The sequence below is a fragment of the Rhinoderma darwinii genome, chromosome 3 (assembly GCF_050947455.1).
Source record: "Rhinoderma darwinii isolate aRhiDar2 chromosome 3, aRhiDar2.hap1, whole genome shotgun sequence".
Lineage (NCBI taxonomy): Eukaryota > Metazoa > Chordata > Amphibia > Anura > Rhinodermatidae > Rhinoderma > Rhinoderma darwinii.
The window spans coordinates 99,373,100-99,392,215 of NC_134689.1; the positions used below are offsets into that span (position 1 = coordinate 99,373,100).

Genomic DNA, 19,116 nt, shown 5'->3' on the forward strand with positions numbered 1-19,116 from the left:
AATAATAATTCATAATACGGATGTCATACCATTCTAAAACATGCATTCGTATTACAGAGCCGTTTTTTTCAGGGACCTTCACTTATATAGAGAGGTTCTAAGCCTCTATAAGCCAATAATGTCCCCACTAGTACCCTTCAAATTTACACAGAGACCAGAAAAGGATTTTTCTCATGGATTCAGAATCTGCCGTGTGGGGCTTTTGTGACTTTGTGTAACGTTTGTGACTATAGCTTAAAGCAGGAGCGAAACGTTAGGCCTGATACACATGGCAAAGCCTATGTGCACGGACTCTTATTGCAGTCCCTACGATTCCATACTATGGAGCAAAGGGGAGATTAAAATAGAAGCAATGGGAAGAATACAAAGCCGCATATAGGCACCATATGCCAATGATTCTAGCGGAGAATACATTCATAATATGGCATACAATGCAAAATGGCAAAATAAATACATTTCTCACGTGTGTTTTGATATGAATTTGGAGTACAACATGGACTGCAAGGGTATGTTCAAACAGGTCGGGTACGCTGCATAAATGTACACAGCATATCTGCCCTGGAGCCCGCAGGGAATTCCCGCCGAGAAAACACAAATTGTGTTGCAGTTTTTCGACCGAAATGTCCGCTGGGCTGTGTGCTGCTATCGTAGATGGTTTCTCGGCGATTTGGCGAGCGCTGTCCCATGCTACAGGAGGGAACGCGGAGAAGAGGGAGGATTTCGGTTCATCCTCTTGTGGCACAGCGCACCTCCAAAGGCCACTTTCATACTCTCTATGATGACCTCCGCCGTCACCCAGATAAATTTAGGTCGTTTTGTCGCATGTCTGTGGGCACGTTTGATATTCTGCTGGAGCAGATTCATACAGGAATCACCTACCAGGACACAAACATGCGGCGCTGCATTACCCCCGAGGAGCGACTCCTTGTGACGTTGAGGTATGTGTGTTTTATACAATTAGAGCTTACAGGATGGTGTGTGGGGGTCATGTCCTACATAAAGTGTATATTTGTTTGTGTGCTTTTTTCTCACCCTTGTAGATTTCTTGCAACAGGAAACAGCTACCATTCGTTACATTTTGAATTCCTTCTGGGAGTGAGCACCATTTCTGGCATTGTGACAGGCACCTGTGTTGTGCTGTGGCAGAGATTAAAGCCCACAGTGATGCCTCAGCCCACGACAGAGCACTGGCTTACGATTTCCGAAGATTTTGTGTCCGCCACCCAATTTCCTCATTGTATTGGTGCCCTAGACGGGAAGCACATTCGTGTGAAGAAGCCCCCCCCACTCTGGCTCAAGATACTATAATTACAAACAGTATTTTTCCATCGTCTTGTTGGCCTTGGCCGACAGTAATTATTGTTTTACAATTGTACACATTGGGTCGTATGGAAGCTCTGCTGATGCACGCATATTTCGCTCATCCCGAATGGGCCATCGTCTTATGGACAATCAACTTTCTGTGCCGGTACCGAGCATCCTCCCTGGCTCGCGAGGACCACTAGTCCCATATGTCATCGTTGCAGATGAGGGTTTTGGGCTCACAACCCAAATAATGCGACCATTTGCAAGAAGGGGCTTGGATGACCGCAGGCGCATCTTCAATTACCGGCTAAGCCGAGCGCGAAGATGTGTTGAATGTGCGTTTGGCATTATGACAACCAAATGGCGGGTGTTTATCACAACAATGCAACTGACGCCGCAGAATGTGACCCGTGTCATACAAGCGTGTGTAGTTCTTCATAACTTTAGCCGCATACATGATGCAAGTTTTGATGCTGAATATATTCGAAGAAATGCTACCACATCAACCATTCCAGCCCAAATTCCACTAGGAAGGGCACAAACATCTGGTATCCGAGTGCGCGACATTTTTGCCGAATATTTTGACAGCCCTGATGGAGCACTGCCATGGCAGGATGATTCTCTGCAAAGGATGGTTTCGTGGAGATTATTGCCACAATTTATCAGTAGTGAGGGAAAAGATAGTAATTTTTGGGGGGAGTTTAGTATTAGGGACTCGCAAGACATGAGGACCCTTGACGTGGGTTGCGAGCTTATATCTTTTGGGGTTTCACCGTATTGTTTTGCTGACAAACAACTAATTGTATGTGAAGAACATTGGCATATCCAATATTCGCAAATACAGTCACAAATGCCCTTCGTGCGTCCTTTATCATAGCACTGGAAGTCCACAGAAAAGTCTTTTTTGATTCAAGCAAAACCACAAAAGATACACTAATACCTCAATTATGGCATGCAACTATCTTGGGCCCTGGGTTGCATGTTGCAACGTTACCTAAGGACATGTTTGGGAAAGATTGTTACACCACATATATGAAGGGAAACACACACACTTTTGTTGCTCCATAAAAAAACACTTTATTGTGTAATGGGCCAACAGAACACTCCAAACAACATATCTTACAAAAAAAAAACAGAACAACGCACCAACATGATGCACAATCGGGATACATGAACTAAAAATCGGCGAAAATTCCGAACCACACCGATGCTGCGGCCACAGCACTACAACTGCTGATATCGGCGGGATGGGGAGCTGTAGTTGCCCATTTCAGCACCACTATGCTGTCCATGGGCCTGCAGAGGATGTTCCTCAACAGCATAGTGGTGCTGATGCGGAGTGTGGTAGCCTGCAGGTGGGCCGTGTGGAAAGTTTTCCATAGGTCGGCTGTAGGGTGGTAAAGGCCAGTCCCGCACCGGCACATGAACAGGTGACATGCGGGACGGCATTGGCCACTGGTACTGTTGGCGTGGCATGGGGGTGGCAGCTGCGAAGGGCCAGGTGCAGTGTAGGGCACCGATGGCTCCGGCAATCCACGCCAATGCTCAATTGCCTGGAAGCACTGGCGTGGATTGTTAGGTGTGGCCGAGTCGATTAGGCCGAGTATGGAGCCTTGGAGGCGCGCCATACGGTGCTCGGGTACTCGCCGGAGTAGCGGCGCAATGCTGCGGTGAAAGGCATCACAGCCGTCCTCCTCGGCGCAGCAGGTACTCGAGCACCCTGGAGTCCACCAGGGCACCTGCGGAACCAACGTGGCTGCGCCTGCACCTGGCTGCTGCTGTCGTTTCATGCGCTCGGTCCCGTGGCACCTGGGGTTGGCTGGACGCCTGTAGGGCTGGTTCTGGTGCAGTAGCCTCTGGGGTTAAGGGCAGCACAGGATGTTGCTCTTGTGGCGCCTGCGCCTCCTCATGGCCAGCCTCCTCTTCCGTGTCAAGAAGATTGTCACTGCATCTGTAATAAAAATGTACAGTTCTTCGTAACATTGCCACAAGGAACAAACAAACTGTTTTGGTTGAATGACATGTGAACACAGACATTTCTTCAAGGTATAGTCATTACTTACGGCCGCATCTCCATAATGTCCTTTAGGAACATTAGCTGCTGAGTGTAGATGTATTTGCGCTTTTTACTGGCACCGTCACCACTGCGCCCTCTGGCGCCATATTCATGGCGGAATTGATCCCGGCAGCTCCTCCACCGGGTTTTGACATCATCAACTGTAGAAAGGAACCAAAAAAACAAATTGTATTGTCACCAGGTGGCATAACCGAAATCTGCACTTGTTGGAAACTTTGCCATTCCCTTGCACACCAAGATACATTATACACAAGCTCAATGATGCTGTGACACACCCGCTACGTTGCCCATTTTGAACATGTTAACACAAGGATACACTATAGCATGTGTGTTTTACAGGGCATATATAAAACAATGTACTTACCAATGCTCTTGCAGTCTTGTGTGCTGCCTTTAGCCCACTCATGGCTGAAGAGGGTCTGCGCTACCTAATCCCAAGCGACCTCCTTGCCCGTGTGGTCGTGATAGGCCTCTGCCCGCGTGTCCCACAACTGTGGCCTCTCCTGGACCAGGCTTTCCAGCAGTTGTCGGTGTCCAGCTCAAGCATGTGCCCAACAAGTGAAAAGCAACTTCCTGGTTTGTGCTTGTTTGGACAAGTTTGCTCAACTAATTTACATAGACTTAACAAGTCTTGCATGAAAAACGCAGTTTGCACGGAAGTGCTTCCGTGTGCCATGCGTGGTTTTCACACACCCATTGACTTCAATGGGTGCGTGATGTGTGAAATACGCAGAAAGAAAGGACATGTCGTGACTTTTTCATAACGGACTCACGCTGCGTAAAAATCACGCACGTCTGCACGGCCCCATAGACTAATATAGGTCCGTGCGACGCGCGTGAAAATCATGCGCGTTGCACGTACGTATATCCCGTTCGTCTGAATAAGCCCTTAGTCTGGTTTTAGAATTTGTGCATTGGTATGGCTCAAAGTGGCACCAATACTGCCAAGCAAACACTGCAGAAAAACCGCACTCCACACAAGTTTTTTTTTGCATTGGCACGAAGAACACAGTTGCACCCCAAACGCGGTTGAGTTTTTTTGTTAAGACAGTTCTACTTCTAGGCACATGTTTCTGGAACTGCTTCTATGCTTTTCAATGCTGCTGTGTTCTGGAGTCAATGCTGAAAACAGAAAAATTGCAGCAAACAGGGCATGTTGCATTTGTAAAAGGTGCAGCAAACTGTAAAAAAAAACCGCATGGTTTCAAATCCAAATGTGATTGAGATTTTTACAAATGTGAAATACCCTGCCTATCACCAGTAGACAACACCCAAAACTCCTCTAGAAAACCTCATTAGTACACATCCCCCCCAGAAGTAACCTTATTGGGCGGAGTTACCATAAAGTGACCTTCATAGGAGGAGTAAAGCGCCCCCTACTTGAGTGGCACCACGTGACCTCAACGTCACTGCAGTCTTCTTCCTCTTTTGACCTTCTAAGGCGTGGCTTACACAGCACTAGTGAGAAGCTGCCGGTCAGGCATTTCTGTGACCCCGCCCACACCAATCCGCCTTCGCCCTGCCATTGGCTGCATCTAAGCCGGGGGGTTGCTCTGTGTCTCCCGAGTACGCGAACCGGAAGCGCCTCTTGCTCCAGCTGGTTGTCATTTCTCTGTGTGCTCGGTCCTGACTAGAAGGACGGGGAGGAGCAGCGGAGACAGACAGAGCCTGGCAAGAGACGCATATAGAGGGATCATAATCCCCCTCCCCCGCTCCCCGAGAACGACACAGAGACCCCCCTACTTCTTCCTCCTTTCCCCTGACACACATACACGTCCAGTCAGCCAGTCACACGCTGCCCTTCACCCTCTCTGCTCGTTGCTGTCACACCGGGGCCGGGCTGTCACCGGGGTGGGGGAGCAGAGCCAACCATATGCTGTAATGTCACAGAGAAAGGGAGGCGAGCTCCTGCACTAGGCTACACAGCGTTACATCGTCTGAAGAAATCTCCTGTGAGGCAGACGCTATATATCTCCTCTGCTGTCACTGAACTGCTGGCTTCATGAGGTAATTATCTGTCGTCGTGTGTTGGGGGATGTGATGTGGTGGCCGAGTGCTGGGTGTCTGAGGTGTATGAGGGCTCGGTTCCTTATATAAAGCGAGAAAAAACGAGACGTCATCTTACTTTGCTCTCTCTCTGTCTTTTCTCTGACTGATGGGCAGGGTGCTGAGAGGAGGAGGACACACAAGCAGCCAGGAGGAGAAGATTGCACCGAGGCCCCTTCTCTTCTGCCTTCATACCTATTAGCAGTGCAAGCCTCTCAATGACAGAAAGATCCCCATTGATCTCTCTGCTGCACTTACTGGATTGAAGCTGGGGGAGAGGCAGACCAGGCACATCCCACTTTCACCAAACCAAAGAATAATTTGGTAGATTCCACCCATAATTTCCTTCAGCCTAGTCTGTGGTAAATGTCTGACAAGGATTATCATTAGAAGGCGCAGATCTGTCCTTAAAGTAGACCGGTAACCGCAGTTTTAGAAAAACCTCTCTGTGGAGATTTTGTATGCACTAAGCACAATTTGGCCTCAAGCAGAAAAAAACCACTCTATTTTTGTTCTTAAAATTTGTAATAAATGGGGGATTACGGGTTTGGAGTGCTGGTGCAAAACAACACTGGGAATAAATCGGCTTTTCCAGTCAGGTTTCATCCACATCTGCAGCCTCCTCACCACCATCAAAACGCCACCCCGAGCCCCGCTGCTTTCATAAATAATACCGCTGCCAACGGCAGTAGTGCTGGGTCAGCCTGGCTTTTTCCTGCTCCGACCGGCCATAACATTCAGGATGAGATTCTGGGGTCAGACAAATCCAAATCTCAACAGGAACAACAAGAGTCTTTAGAAAAACAGCAGCTTTCCCCTAGCCAAAGCCAGGAAGCCGGAATCCTACCTGACCCCGAGAAGGGGAAATCGGAGGAAAATCAAGGAGACAGCGCTTTGGAAAACGGCAAGGAGAAAATAAGAATAGAGTCACCTGTGTTGACAGGGTTCGATTACCAAGAGGCATCGGGGCTGGGGTCTTCAAATCAGACCCTGACCTCCTCTGCTTCCCCCCTCACGGGTTTCAGCAATTGGTCAGCTGCTATCGCCCCTTCTTCTAACACTATCATTAATGAGGATGCGAGCTTCTTTCACCAGGGAGGGGTCACCGCTGCTTCAGCAAATAATGGGGCTTTGCTGTTCCAAAATTTCCCCCACCACGTGAGCCCTGGCTTCGGAGGTAGTTTTTCTCCACAGATTGGACCCATGTCTCAACATCACCCCCACCACCCACATTTTCAGCATCATCATAACCAACATCAACAGCAAAGGAGGTCTCCCGCCAGTCCACACCCACCCCCGTTCCCCCACAGAAATGCTGCTTTTAACCAACTACCCCATTTGGCCAATAATCTCAATAAACCGCCCTCTCCTTGGAGCAGCTACCAAAGCCCATCACCTACGCCATCTTCTTCATGGAGCCCAGGTGGAAGTGGATATGGAGGATGGGGTGGGTCCCAAGGGAGGGACCACCGTAGAGGACTCAATGGAGGAATAACGCCCTTGAATTCCATCTCGCCCTTAAAGAAGAATTTTGGGAATAACCACATCCAGTTGCAGAAGTACGCCAGGCCCAACTCTGCCTTTGCACAAAAATCCTGGATGGAAGACAGCTTGAACAGAGCCGACAACATATTTCCTTTTGCGGTGAGGATATATTTATATCTGTTTTGTATGTGTTTGTGTGTCTGGAAATGTTGTGGAATCCTGAATCCAGGGGAAAAAAAAGGTATTTTGTGATAGCAATTTCTAACTGACCTCTAAGGTTTGACTGTTCTTGTGGATCAGAATATGCGCCATGTTTTATGATGTTTTGTGCCATTTTCCAGCTATTACAAAAATGACATTACAATTGTGTTCACAAAAGGCACCACTAACAGCAGAGTAGACTGGTCATAGAGGTTTCCCGAAAGTTGCGATAAACGGGAGGTTTTGTGTGACATCTAAAAATGTCACAGATGCCACCATTTTCGCACTGAAAATGCAACTAATGCTATTGACACATAATCCTCTGTGCTCCAAATTTAATCCAGGAAAAGGTTACAGAACTGAAATGAATTGACATAGTAGAAAACCACAAACCTTGAAGGTGGAGTGTTCTATGCACCACTGTGTGCTGTACTTAGTCCTGCTACTATCTTATTGGATGGTTCTGATCTGTGCAGGGATATGCAGTACTCTGTCTCACTAGTCCTGCTTCTCACATTTCCATTTAGTTAGGGTGTCTATGTGCCAGTCATCGCTGGCAATATCAATAATTGCATCATGGTTGACCTTGAAATATTGCAGCAGAGCTCCAGTCCTTGTCCACCGCTCAGCACTTGCGCCGTTTGGTGAGGGCTCTGTACATTGCAGATATCACATCAGCTTCTGGCACTGGCCCATAGGCTGAGTTCCTTTTAAAAATAGACAAGGAATCCTTATTGTTTCCAAAACAAACGTTGCGGCTGCAGATTTTCAGGTCAGCTGATAATGCATCTCCCTAATGTGATACATTCTAAGGGTGGTTATTTTTATCCATGGTATGCAAGCTCTCGAATGTGTTAAACACTGCTGACTGCATTCCTCCACTTTGATGCCATACATGCAGCGTAATGGATTTTTTTGTACAATAAAAACAAAAACATGCTAAACGACAAACCCAGCTCTGCTGCATCTGTATGCAGGCCTTCGCATTTACAATGTATTCAGTGTTCGTTATTTCACTGCTGGTACTTTTAATTGCACGTTTTGCAGAAAGAGTTGTGGTAAATATTTTGTCGGCACAAAAAGGCATTGTGCTCTACCAGCGGAGGACGACGCACAAAATCCTATATTACAGCACAGTGCACATATATTTTATTTTTCACCACCAACATTCACTGCATTATTATATAATCTACATACAAATCTAATTTGCTAGAATATATCATGGATCAAGCCATTTCTATAGGCAACAGAATGTAGACTAAGGTGTTTTATCTTAATACGTGACCCCCACTGTGTGTAGTGGGGGTGTTTTATGCAGTAATGTTCAGAAACTATCTCTAATGACTACCTACATGCCGGCAGTGAATTTCTAGTAGCCTGGGCACTTAATGGGTTACTATTCCTGCTAGATGACTAGGTTGACTTTTGGATGGCAGGTTGCCATTTTTTAGTAGGTGAGTGAAGAATGTATTTAGTGTACTGCACTTTTATAAAGTGACGCAATACATGGTCCCTTTATTTATTACGTATCTGCACCAGTGTTCAGTATGAATGGGTTTAGTGCTATCACTGTGATTCTGTTGTCGTATATTAAAATAGTCTACTGTTTGGAAATATATAGTTTATAGTCTATTCCAGATTTCTGTATTATATAGTTAGTGGTTTTCACAAAAACATCTTCATTACCTTTCATCACGGTTATGTTTTTATGTTACTTAAACATTAGCACTGAAAATTATAAGTAATAATGTTTAACTGGTATCCAATTATTTTGCACTTGTTAGTAAGGCATGAGCTCCTTCCTTGCCCTTTGCCTTAGCATTATTTTTCCACTGCAGTATTGATGATGAGCCACGTGAGAACGTGTACTGTAGGCGTAGAGTCTCCTCACTTACCATGCTCCACTGCAGCATCCACACTTCTGCTCTTGGAGAATGTCCCATGTTCATATTTACTTTTATTTAGCAGGATTCTAATCACCACAAATAGATTCTAATAGCAGGTTGCAATATTATTGCATTTGTACGGTAGGGATATGTTAACATTCTAGTGCAAATTCCTGGTTGCTGCTGAGATTGTCTTGAAAGGCCAACCCACATGGATTCCATGTAGCGAGGGCTACACCGCGACTTTGGTCATGCAACATCAAATCACACGACCCCAAAAATTTTTAGCAATTTGTCTGCGACTTGCTGTCGCACAACTATTTTAAGACGCGATTTGGTTGTGTGTCGAATGTTATTTAGGCATTGCAACATCAAAAAGACACCCGAAAATAGAATAATCACTGAGTCGCAGATGCCTTACATTAAAGTTTATGCAGGCAAAGTTGCATGTGACTTGCGATCTGCAACCAAAAATCCATCAGGTTTGGATTTTTTTCGACAGTCGTGTCGCGTTAAGTTGCGTGTCATAACGCGACCAGAGTAATCATGTAGCCCTGTCCTGCAATTCTTGTGAGTGCAATTATTTCCAATCTATCGCAGGTGAAGCGAATGAAGAGGTTCTTCACTGACGTGTATTAATGGTAGATGCAGATGAGGAAATGCGTAGTTTAAGCATGAAGACCCAAGGCAACTGAATCATACTGGTTGGTAGGGACATTCTGCATTGGAAAGAAAGTGTATCCATAGTAACCAAACTGAGCTATTCATTTCAAACCTGAGTTAGCATAGAAGAGAATGGGAAAAACATCTTTGATGTAGTCACGTCTTGGACTGTGATAACAGATTTTCTGAAAAAAATTCTATATATTTTATATTGTGAAAGGCAGCACACCTTACCACTGAGCTCAATAATAATGTAGTTCTGGACGATAGCAGATTTTTCAGTAGCACTTACCATATACTAGAGACTTTGGACAGCCGCAAAAGGCTGATTTAGGCCATTTTCTGCCGACTCTGAGCCTTTGTGGTATTAACAAGCATGGCTGACCATGACCAAGGACAGATATCTGTGGAAAAGTTGATCTGCAGTGTTTGGATTTTTTTAGGTTGTTGGGTGCAGTCATTGGAAAGTTGTTCATGCGAAATGACAGATCTGCATCCCAGCAATAGAAGCTCCGACACGGCCAGTGATCAAGGCAGAAATGGATCTGGGATTTGTTGTTTTAACTTATGGTGTTGTCGTCCAGAACAGTCTTCACGGTCCAAACATGAATAACAAGTCGTTCAGAAAATGGCTGTCGGAAATCACTCATGTAAGGCCAGCTTTAGGCCTCAAGAACACAACTACACTTGGGACCCGAGTAAAAAGGCAGGATACTTAAAATTAATAAAAGTAAGCATTGTGGCCATCAATATGTTAACTCAAAAGCACAAACTCATGGGGGCAACTTATCAACCTTTCTATACTAGTTTTCTGGCGTAGAAAAGTGGCAAAAGCGCTACCATCGCCACTTTTGTGGGAAGGGGTAGTGGCCTCGGAAATGGGGCGTGGCCACAGAGGCCTGACATTTAGTATAATTTACTCCAGTAAAATTGTAGAGGAAATCGAGCTGGCGTAATTCTCACTCTTTGGGCCATAGTAAGGTAGAAGCCAGTGCTGGGCCCCTACCCGATTAGTTTACACTCCATGGAACATTTTAAATAAAATTGAATTCTATTTACCTCACCGATCCTGTGCTCCCTCATCACTCCAGTGCGGCTCCTACAACGTTGTAGGGGACGCAGCACTGAAGAAATTGAGGTGCTGCGCTGCATATAAGGCCCTGATGCTGCTCTGCGTCTGGACCTTGTACCAGCTGCACTGATGTGATGAGGGAGACGGAGGGGAGAAGAGGAGCGCGGAGGTGAGTATTTGGGTTTTCTATTTCATGTCTGATGGGGTGGAATGTATGGCACATGGCTGCAGTTGTTGCGCCACGATTGTGGCTCGCAATCCTGGTCGAAACATGTTTACTAAGAGACTTTAGCCTCTTAATAAATGTGTCGCAGTTTACTCTAACCTTTCTTACTATTAAGGGTCCTTTTACACCGGCCAACTTGGGCCGTAAAAACGAGCACCGATAACCGAGACCGCTCGTTGATCGGCGTTCGTTTGCTCCTTTCACAAGGAGCTATGAACAGTCATGTATAGGGACGAGCGATTGTTGCTACAATTTACACAGGGAGGTGTGCTGCCGACAATGAAACTATATGATCAGCTGATGAATGAGTGTTTGCTCGTTCATCACCTATCGTTGCCCTGTTTACACAGGGCAATGATCAGAATGAGCGTTTATATGAACGCTTGTTTGCCGCCTTATTGGTCTGTGTAAAAGGGCTTTATGTATGAAACGCCAGTCTTAATCTCCCCCCCCCTCCCCCCCCCCCCCATGGTTTCGAGTTAAGCCTGCTTTTTTTTTCCCAAGACAGTCAGTTGATCATGTCTGGTAATTCAGTTAAATTCCATTCACTTGAATGCAATGCCAGACACCGCCTATGGGTAAATGGTGGTGTTTCTGGGGAAAAAAGTGTTTTCTAATCTTGGGCAACCCTCTGATCTATAGTTTGCACGCATGAGAAGTTGAATTCTAGGACGTTGTTTTCGGCTTTAAATTGAGATTATGAGTAGTGGTTACGTCGCTATCACTGTAGATGTGCTTGGTATAGCAAAGCCTTATGGGAATTAATCTTAATGTTATTTCTCCCCTTTCAAAATGTGCTTTTTAGGCTCATGCATCTGTATGGTGGCACATGGAGTCCTTTTGTTTCCGTACTAGAGCTGTAGGAACTCCATGTGCCGACTTACTGCGTAGTATTATGAACATCAATGCTTCTAGGGGATAATACGTCAGTAAGGGTTTGTTCACACCTGCATCGTGGATTCCAAACGGCGATCAACGTATCCCATCAACTTCTAATCTGGTCTAATCGAGCCTAATGTAGCATCCAATGGCGCCTGTCAACCTTGTTTTGTGTTTTTTCAGTTTTTCTGTCATTCTGTATGAATTTGACAAAAATAAAAGAAAACAAATTTAGACAATACAAAGGTATGGCCCTATTGACTTTTACGGGTTTCTTATTACCGCTCCCTACAACCTGGAGCTTGTATGGAACTGTAAAGCCCCATGCACACGGCCGTGCCCGTAATCACGGCTTGCGATTGCAGGCTTGGACGGTCGCCTGCATTTGCGGGCTGTGCTCCCAAAGTATGGGAGCACGGCCCGTTAAACACGAAAAAACGGACATTCTCCATAATTTCTGGCACAGTTCTATGGCATGAACACATCCGTAGCGATACGGAAAGGTTTCCGCGGTCAGTAGAACTGAATGAGGCCGTAATTACTGCTGAATTTACGGTCGTGTGCATGGTGCCTAACACGGCCTTGTGCATGAGGCTTACAAATGGCCATACACATCCAATACCAGATGGCTAAGCGTGCTGTTTCGTGAAACTGCTCTCTCAGTTCGTGCAAGCATGCATAGTTATTTCAATTGGGAAAGAGACCGTTTTGGCGGCAGTTTATCTCCCACAGCATGTTGAAATCCATCATGCCCAATGTTTCTTTCCTCAACTTCTGCTGTTGGGAAGCACCCTTCCACATTAAATCGTCAGCCAATACCATTGAAATTGGAGGGATTGGCCGCCTTTAATGTATATGCCCGCAATAATAATCTTAATATTTTTGTCCATAAAGTGCACCAGTGCTGGTATAGTAATAAATGCTATTATGAATCAGTAGTTTGTTTTCTTCGTGGTTCTTTGTTTTAGGTTTTCTATGTTATCTATGGCACTTTACAGTGTTGAACATCACAAATGCCCTGTAATAGGTGTAAAATGTTCAAAAATATTAGTTTGCCAAAGGCAAGAAAACAACCCCTTCTGCTCCTTGTCACGAAAGAAATACTACTTTTATTTTGGCAATGTCAAAGTAAAAAAAATAAATAAATTCTCTGTCAAGTATTTAGTCAGACCGTGGTGTAGATTATCTGAGTTAAAGGGGTTCTCCAGCCATTTTATATTGATGGCCTATCTTTAGGATAGGTCAGTAATATCAGGGACCCCTGCCAATCAGCTAGCGGAAGGGGCTGAAGCGTTCATCGCCATGTCCTCTTGAGTGTTTACCAGGCACAGCGCCGTACACTTCTGTAGCAGCTGCGCTGGGATTGCAGCTCCATCCCATTGATTTGAACGTGACTGGAACTGCAATTCCAGGCACAGCCCCTATGGAGGTGTATGGAGCTGTGCTTGTAAACTGTGACAAGACCGTTGTAACGAACGCTGCTGCCCCAAGGATAGGCCATCAATATAAATTACCCGGAGAACCCCTTTGAATTGCTACTATGTATAAAATATATAATGAACTTTTTCAAAAGCCAAAGTTCTATCTTATTCGTAATTGGGAACAAAGGGTCTGTTTTCTATCATTGTTGGCAAATCAGTTGCCTGTCCATATTCTTTGTGGTCCACTGCACTTGTGACATGGAGAATTTAAGGTGGTTACCTATGTGTTATAGCGATGCCGTATGGCAATGAATCTTAATGTTATTTCTCCCATTCAAATTTGTTATAAAGAACATGTAAAAAAATAAAATAATGGCTACACTGCTTTAGTAGGAATATATATGGTTTGTTGAATCCCTGTTTTACCTGACTGTACTGCAGAGATGCAGGTCTGCTTGGCTCCATAGACATAAGATTGTCGGCAGGATCCCCTGTCAAAAATGTCTATGGCGAGCTTCATAATCTTCCTCAGAACCCACCAGTGTTTATTATTATTTTTTTCTAAATTTTCTTTACCAACAAACCTTTTGTTTACTACCATATTTTCTCCTGTTAGGCCTCATGCACACGCCCGTGCAGTATTTACGGTGAGTAACTACTGCACAGACGGGCCGCGGACTGTCACCCGCATTTGCAGACCATGCTCAGAGTAAGAAGTTTAGGAGCACGGTCCGGTAAATGCGAAGAATAGGACGTACTGTTTTTTTGTGGCTCATTTCTATGGCTCGAACACACCCGTAAATATATCCGTATTTTGTCCGCAACCACGGATCCGTAATTGCGGCTAAAAACTACGGACGGGTTCATGGGGCCTTAATCTGCAGATATAATGTATACTTCAGTAACAATTCCTCAAGAAAGTATTGGAAAAGCTCTCATTTGCAGGTATAACTTATGATTAATAGCTCTTCAAACTTCACAAAAATGTCAGGATTTCCGTAACAAAAATCCCTGAGCAGAGTTAAAGAAGTTTGAGCGTAATATAGAGCTGTGTAGTTCTAGAAAAAAAATGTTGTCTAACACCCTCTTTGAACTGTGTTTTTTTTTTTCCAGACATATTTCAGTGCGTAAAATGTTTATATTATGCGTTGACATACACCTGCAATCATCACATCATCATGGAAAATATGCTATGTATGTCTCTTAACTATACACTTCGTAAAAAAGTGACCTGTCGCTTCTTTTACAAGCTCACTTTTTCCCATTGACACTTCAAAAAACTATTTGAAAATCTGCTTGTAAAAGGCAAAAACGCTTTGAGGATGGGCTCCAAAAACGCCTGGATTTCAGGGGAAGTTTTCTCTTGAAATCAGCCTCATAATTTTTCAGCCTCAACATACAGTATGCCCTGTGAACAGAGCCTTCTCTAACGTGACCGTATTTTGCTTCCGTAATTGCAAGCCAAAGCCAGGAGTGGGTCCAAGCCGCAGAAGTGCAAATCTTTCCATTATACTTTTTCTCTCCTGGTTTTAGCTTACAAATACTGATGCAAATTACTGACCAAAATACTCATGTGTGAAAGAGGCCTTAGGGCTTGTCCAAGAACAACGGAATTGTTGCAGAAAATTTCTGCAGCAATTCCGTTAAGTCAAGGGCTTTCGGCTGCGGCAAAAACGCACCGTTTCCTGCGGTTTTTGCGGCAGAAAATGGTGCGTAAATTGCGTTTTTCTCAATTTTAGGAGATGGAGACCTCTTCTATAAAATATGCAGCAATTCTGCACACTTTCCGTAGCAGGAATTGACATGCTCTGGTCCGAAAAATACGCACCACAGGTAAATTTTGCCTCGGAAATTTTACGTATCGTGTGGATGAGATTTGTTAAATCTCATCCACTATGCTGCTGCTACTGTATTCTGCTGTTTTTTTTCCAGCCGAGGTTCCGGCCGGAAAAACCGCGGCAATTCCAAAGCGTGTGAACGAGCCTTTAAATAAGATTAAGAATAAGATTTATCCATTATTTAATGTCTTCATAAATGCAGAACATGCATGTTTTTATTAAGAGGAGAGAAGAATGGGGTGCTGCCAGAAGAGTGACACTTTTAGCATTAACCAGCAGATCAAAGGCTCCAATGTGACCTTCTCCCTATTTTCTCCCTGTTTCCAGGTGGGGGGGGGGGGCAGTCGGGAGGACACCATTCACTGTATATTGTCCACGGATCTTGCAAAAAATCTCCACGTTCCTCGACATTCATCAAATGTGCATGGGTAGTTTTAAGACTGAAAATGACACATTGACTTATAAAGGAGAGTGCTGTGGGCATGTTCTGTGATGTGAAGTAGTCGGCAAGGGAGAAGAGCTGGTTTGTGTCCATGAAAGATGTCGGGGGATCTTATTCCCAGTGTATACTTCACAAGATGAAAAATTACATACATTTTTTTTGTTTTTATAGTCGTGATTTCAGGGAAAGAAATCCTTTTAGATTAGGATCAAACACACTGTTTTTGGTACAGTTTTTTTTTTTTTTTAAGCCAAAAGTGGATCCAAAAGGAAGGAAAGGTATAAAGAAAAGCCTGATTCATCTCCTTTCCTGTGGTTGCCTTAAAAAACTGTACCAAAAACTCAAACTGTGTGCTGTTAATAAGTAATTTGCAGTGTTTCTAGCATAAAAAAAAAAAAAAGCCTTTCTCCTATTTTTTGGCTTCTGTGCGTCACCCTTGGTGCTGCTGCTAATCTGTGCTACTGGGGTAGAGGCTCGGAGCAGAATTAGTCTCCTTCCCCCTCTGGCAGCTGACAATATAATCTGTTCTTCCCCTGCAGGAGTCTCCTCCGCTATACTGCCATGCTACTAAAGGAAGATGGTGGCTGAGCTCCATTGCTGGAAAATTTAATTTCTGCTTATTTGTTTGTTTTTTGTTTTAAACTTGTTTGGCTGGAGGGGGAGGTGACTATTTCTATAAGTGTTGTCTATTGTTTAATGTCACTTGAAGATGCATCCCTTTTGGACTGATGATTGGGCTAGACCGAATGAGTAAAAGCTATTTTATTGTGCTACTACAAGCAAAAAACATTAGTTAGCATTTTAAGTTTTTTCAGTACTGGTTTTTAGGTGTAGTTTGATACTACGCCATCATTAGCCTTTTGTTTTTCACCAGCCCTTCTTAGCTTTCTGCCTCTGATACTCCCTGGTATATCCAATAAAAGTACGTGTATGCGTTTCATCTTCTTACTAATTCATGTAGAGAAACAAGTTAATGCAGTTGTCTATTAACAGCAAAGCTTGCTTGCATATAAAAAACGATTAGTCAGCATGTCCAGTATCTGGGAGGGATTTATGATTGAGACGTTGTGAAATAAAATTAAAATGTGCGATAAAATTAATAAGGAATAATCTGAAGTTTGTATTGCCTTCATAACTTAAAGTGTAGCTAAACGTTCGACAAACTTCTGACATGTCATAGTGACATGGCAGAAGTTTGTATTGGTGGGGATCCGAGCACGGAGACCTCCACCAATTGCTAGAACGAAGCAGCTGAAGCGTTCGTGTGAGCGCTCAGCCGCTTCGTGTCTGTTCGGCTTTTTCTGGAAATAAATGTATCGTGTACGGACTCAATAGAAAGTCTATGAGCCCGTACTCCGATACATTTTATTTCCGGAAAAAGCCGAACAGAAACGAAGCAGCTGAGCGCTCACACGAACGCTTCAGCTGCTTCGTTCTAGCGATTTGGTGGGGGTCTCCGTGCTCTGACCCCCACCAATACAAACTTCTGACATGTCACTATGACATGTCAGAAGTTTGTCGAACATTTAGCTACACTTTAAGTATTACAAAGTTAGTTGTGAAAAAATCTGAATACAGATATAGCAGTGTTTTTAAATTGTTTCCGCTCGGATGGCGACTAAATTGGTTGCAAAAGTAACCAAAAATAGGCTTTTGACCAGGGGACCCATAGGCACAAATAGCGATGGGTTAATTCACTGCAACAAGTTTCACATATCAGGTACTGAGATGTGTAGTAGGACAACCCCGCATTCACCACAGATAAGTGTGTGTTGTGCAATGAACTTGCTTTCTCTTGGCTAGCATGCAGTTCTGTTTTTGTTCTTTAGACCAGGGTTACACACAAACTTTTGATTCAGTTTTTAAGGCTGTGTTCACATCAGCATTGCCCTTCCGTTGAGGGGTTCCGTCGGAGGTTTCTGTCGGGTTAACCCCCTCAACGGAAAGGCAAACTGAAACCTTAGCTTCTGTTTCCCTCACCCTTGATCTCGATGTTTGTCACCGTTGTGATAGGGTTCTGTTGTTCTTGGCTGAATCAATAGCGCAGTCAACTCAACCACTCAACGGAAGGACAACGCTGATGTGAACAAGTCCTAACATCCGTCTTTTCTTTATACCCTTTTCCTTCCATTTTTGGATCCACTTCAGGATTTGGCTAAAAAAAACTGATCCAAAGGCTGCACCAAAGTTGTGCGTGTGTGATCCCGGCCTTAAAAAAACGCTACCCTGGAGCCATATTCGACCATCTCTTAGGGAATTGCATTCCAGCAATCCATTATCCGTATTGCTTCTTTGGTATTTTTTATGTTCCCTTCAGCTATTCTAGTCTATTGCCCGATTCGGGCATTAGGGTCTATTGATCCAATTTGTGAAGAGACTACTTGTGATTTGGGCTCACTATATGTGCATGAGGCCTAAAGCTACATTCAAGTGTGGCAAATTTGTTGTGAATTGTAAATGAGGTTTCCAAAACTCTATTCACGCATGGTCAAAATAATCAGCGTGAATCTTAAAGCGTACCTAACCTTTCAGGGGACTTTTCAGAATTGTGTGTGTGAGTATGAAGAATAACACAATTTCTGGCCATTATATGACTTGTATCCTAAATTTTTTTTTTTTTTTTTAGCGGTTTTCCCCTCTGCAAGCTCTGTCTAACGCCTAGTTCACACAGTGCGGATACGTTGCGTAAAAAAGCGCGCAGCATGTCCGCCCTGTGTGCCACATGGAATTCCAAACTAAAATGTGCACCAAACTGTGGTGCAGTTTTTCGCCCCGAATGTCCGCTGCGTTTCATCCCAGGAGACCGCTATAGCGGCGGTCACATGGGATGATGCGTCATCACAGGAGGCCGGCCATCCGACGTCATCCAGGCCGGCCTCCTGTGGTGGTTTCATCCTATGTGACTGCTGCCACAGCCTGTGATTGGACAGGACATATGCTCAAAATAAATTCTGTGTGCAACGTTTTTTTAAAACTTTCCATTGACTATGGGGAAAAGCCTCCTAAGGGCTCATTCAGATTAGTGTGTTCCTCGTCCGTGTGCTGTGCATTGAAATAACTATCTATCCATCTATCTTCACTATTTCAAGCCTCAGGACTTGGACTCCATATTCTCCTGATCCTTAGATGTGCAAAAAAATAGGCAGTATTCCATTAGGTTTAAGTAGCCCAAATGTGCCACGTTTTTTTTTTTTTTTTTTTACCAAAACGGATGGTTCATAAGTAAAGTCCTGTAGTAAAGTAACATCAGTGGAAATGGCCAGTGATTGAAAATCAAAGCAGAACTGGCTTAGTTGCCCATACTAACCAATCACAGCACAGCTTTAATTTTCAAGAGCCAAACTTGAAATGTGCTTACATAGTGTGACATAAGACGACATTGAAGCAAGAAAAAGCTTTTTGCCTATTGGAATTTGCAAGAACGGGGTCTGATGTGACCGTACAGCGAAACTTTCAGAATAAATGTGCTCCACATAGAAACTGCATTTCACGTTGGGTGAAGCAATTCGAAACCACTGGGTGCTTGTCATGGGAAAAAGCCGAACCGCCCAAATACAAGACTTCGGAAGAGACCG

General features: G+C 44.3%; 1 protein-coding gene and 1 long non-coding RNA gene across 3 annotated transcripts in view; one reads left to right on the forward strand and one right to left on the reverse strand.

Moving 5' to 3' along the window:
* Positions 1-2,401: 2,401 nt before the first annotated feature.
* On the reverse strand, positions 2,402-3,924 carry LOC142751054 (uncharacterized). The gene is made up of 3 exons (XR_012882694.1): positions 3,747-3,924; positions 3,369-3,522; positions 2,402-3,256 (listed from the first exon to the last, which is right to left on the reverse strand). It is a non-coding gene; the product is annotated as an uncharacterized LOC142751054 (long non-coding RNA).
* A 1,002-nt stretch (positions 3,925-4,926) lies between these two features.
* Positions 4,927-19,116, forward strand: part of CPEB4 (cytoplasmic polyadenylation element binding protein 4) — a 111,150-nt gene continuing 96,960 nt past the window's right edge. For both annotated transcript variants that reach the window (XM_075856511.1, XM_075856512.1), the window contains exons 1-2: positions 4,927-5,389; positions 5,546-7,072. In XM_075856511.1, the coding sequence (XP_075712626.1) occupies positions 5,960-7,072 (1,113 nt within the window). In that variant the 5' untranslated portion in view covers positions 4,927-5,389; positions 5,546-5,959. The remainder of the gene's footprint in view (positions 5,390-5,545; positions 7,073-19,116) is intronic.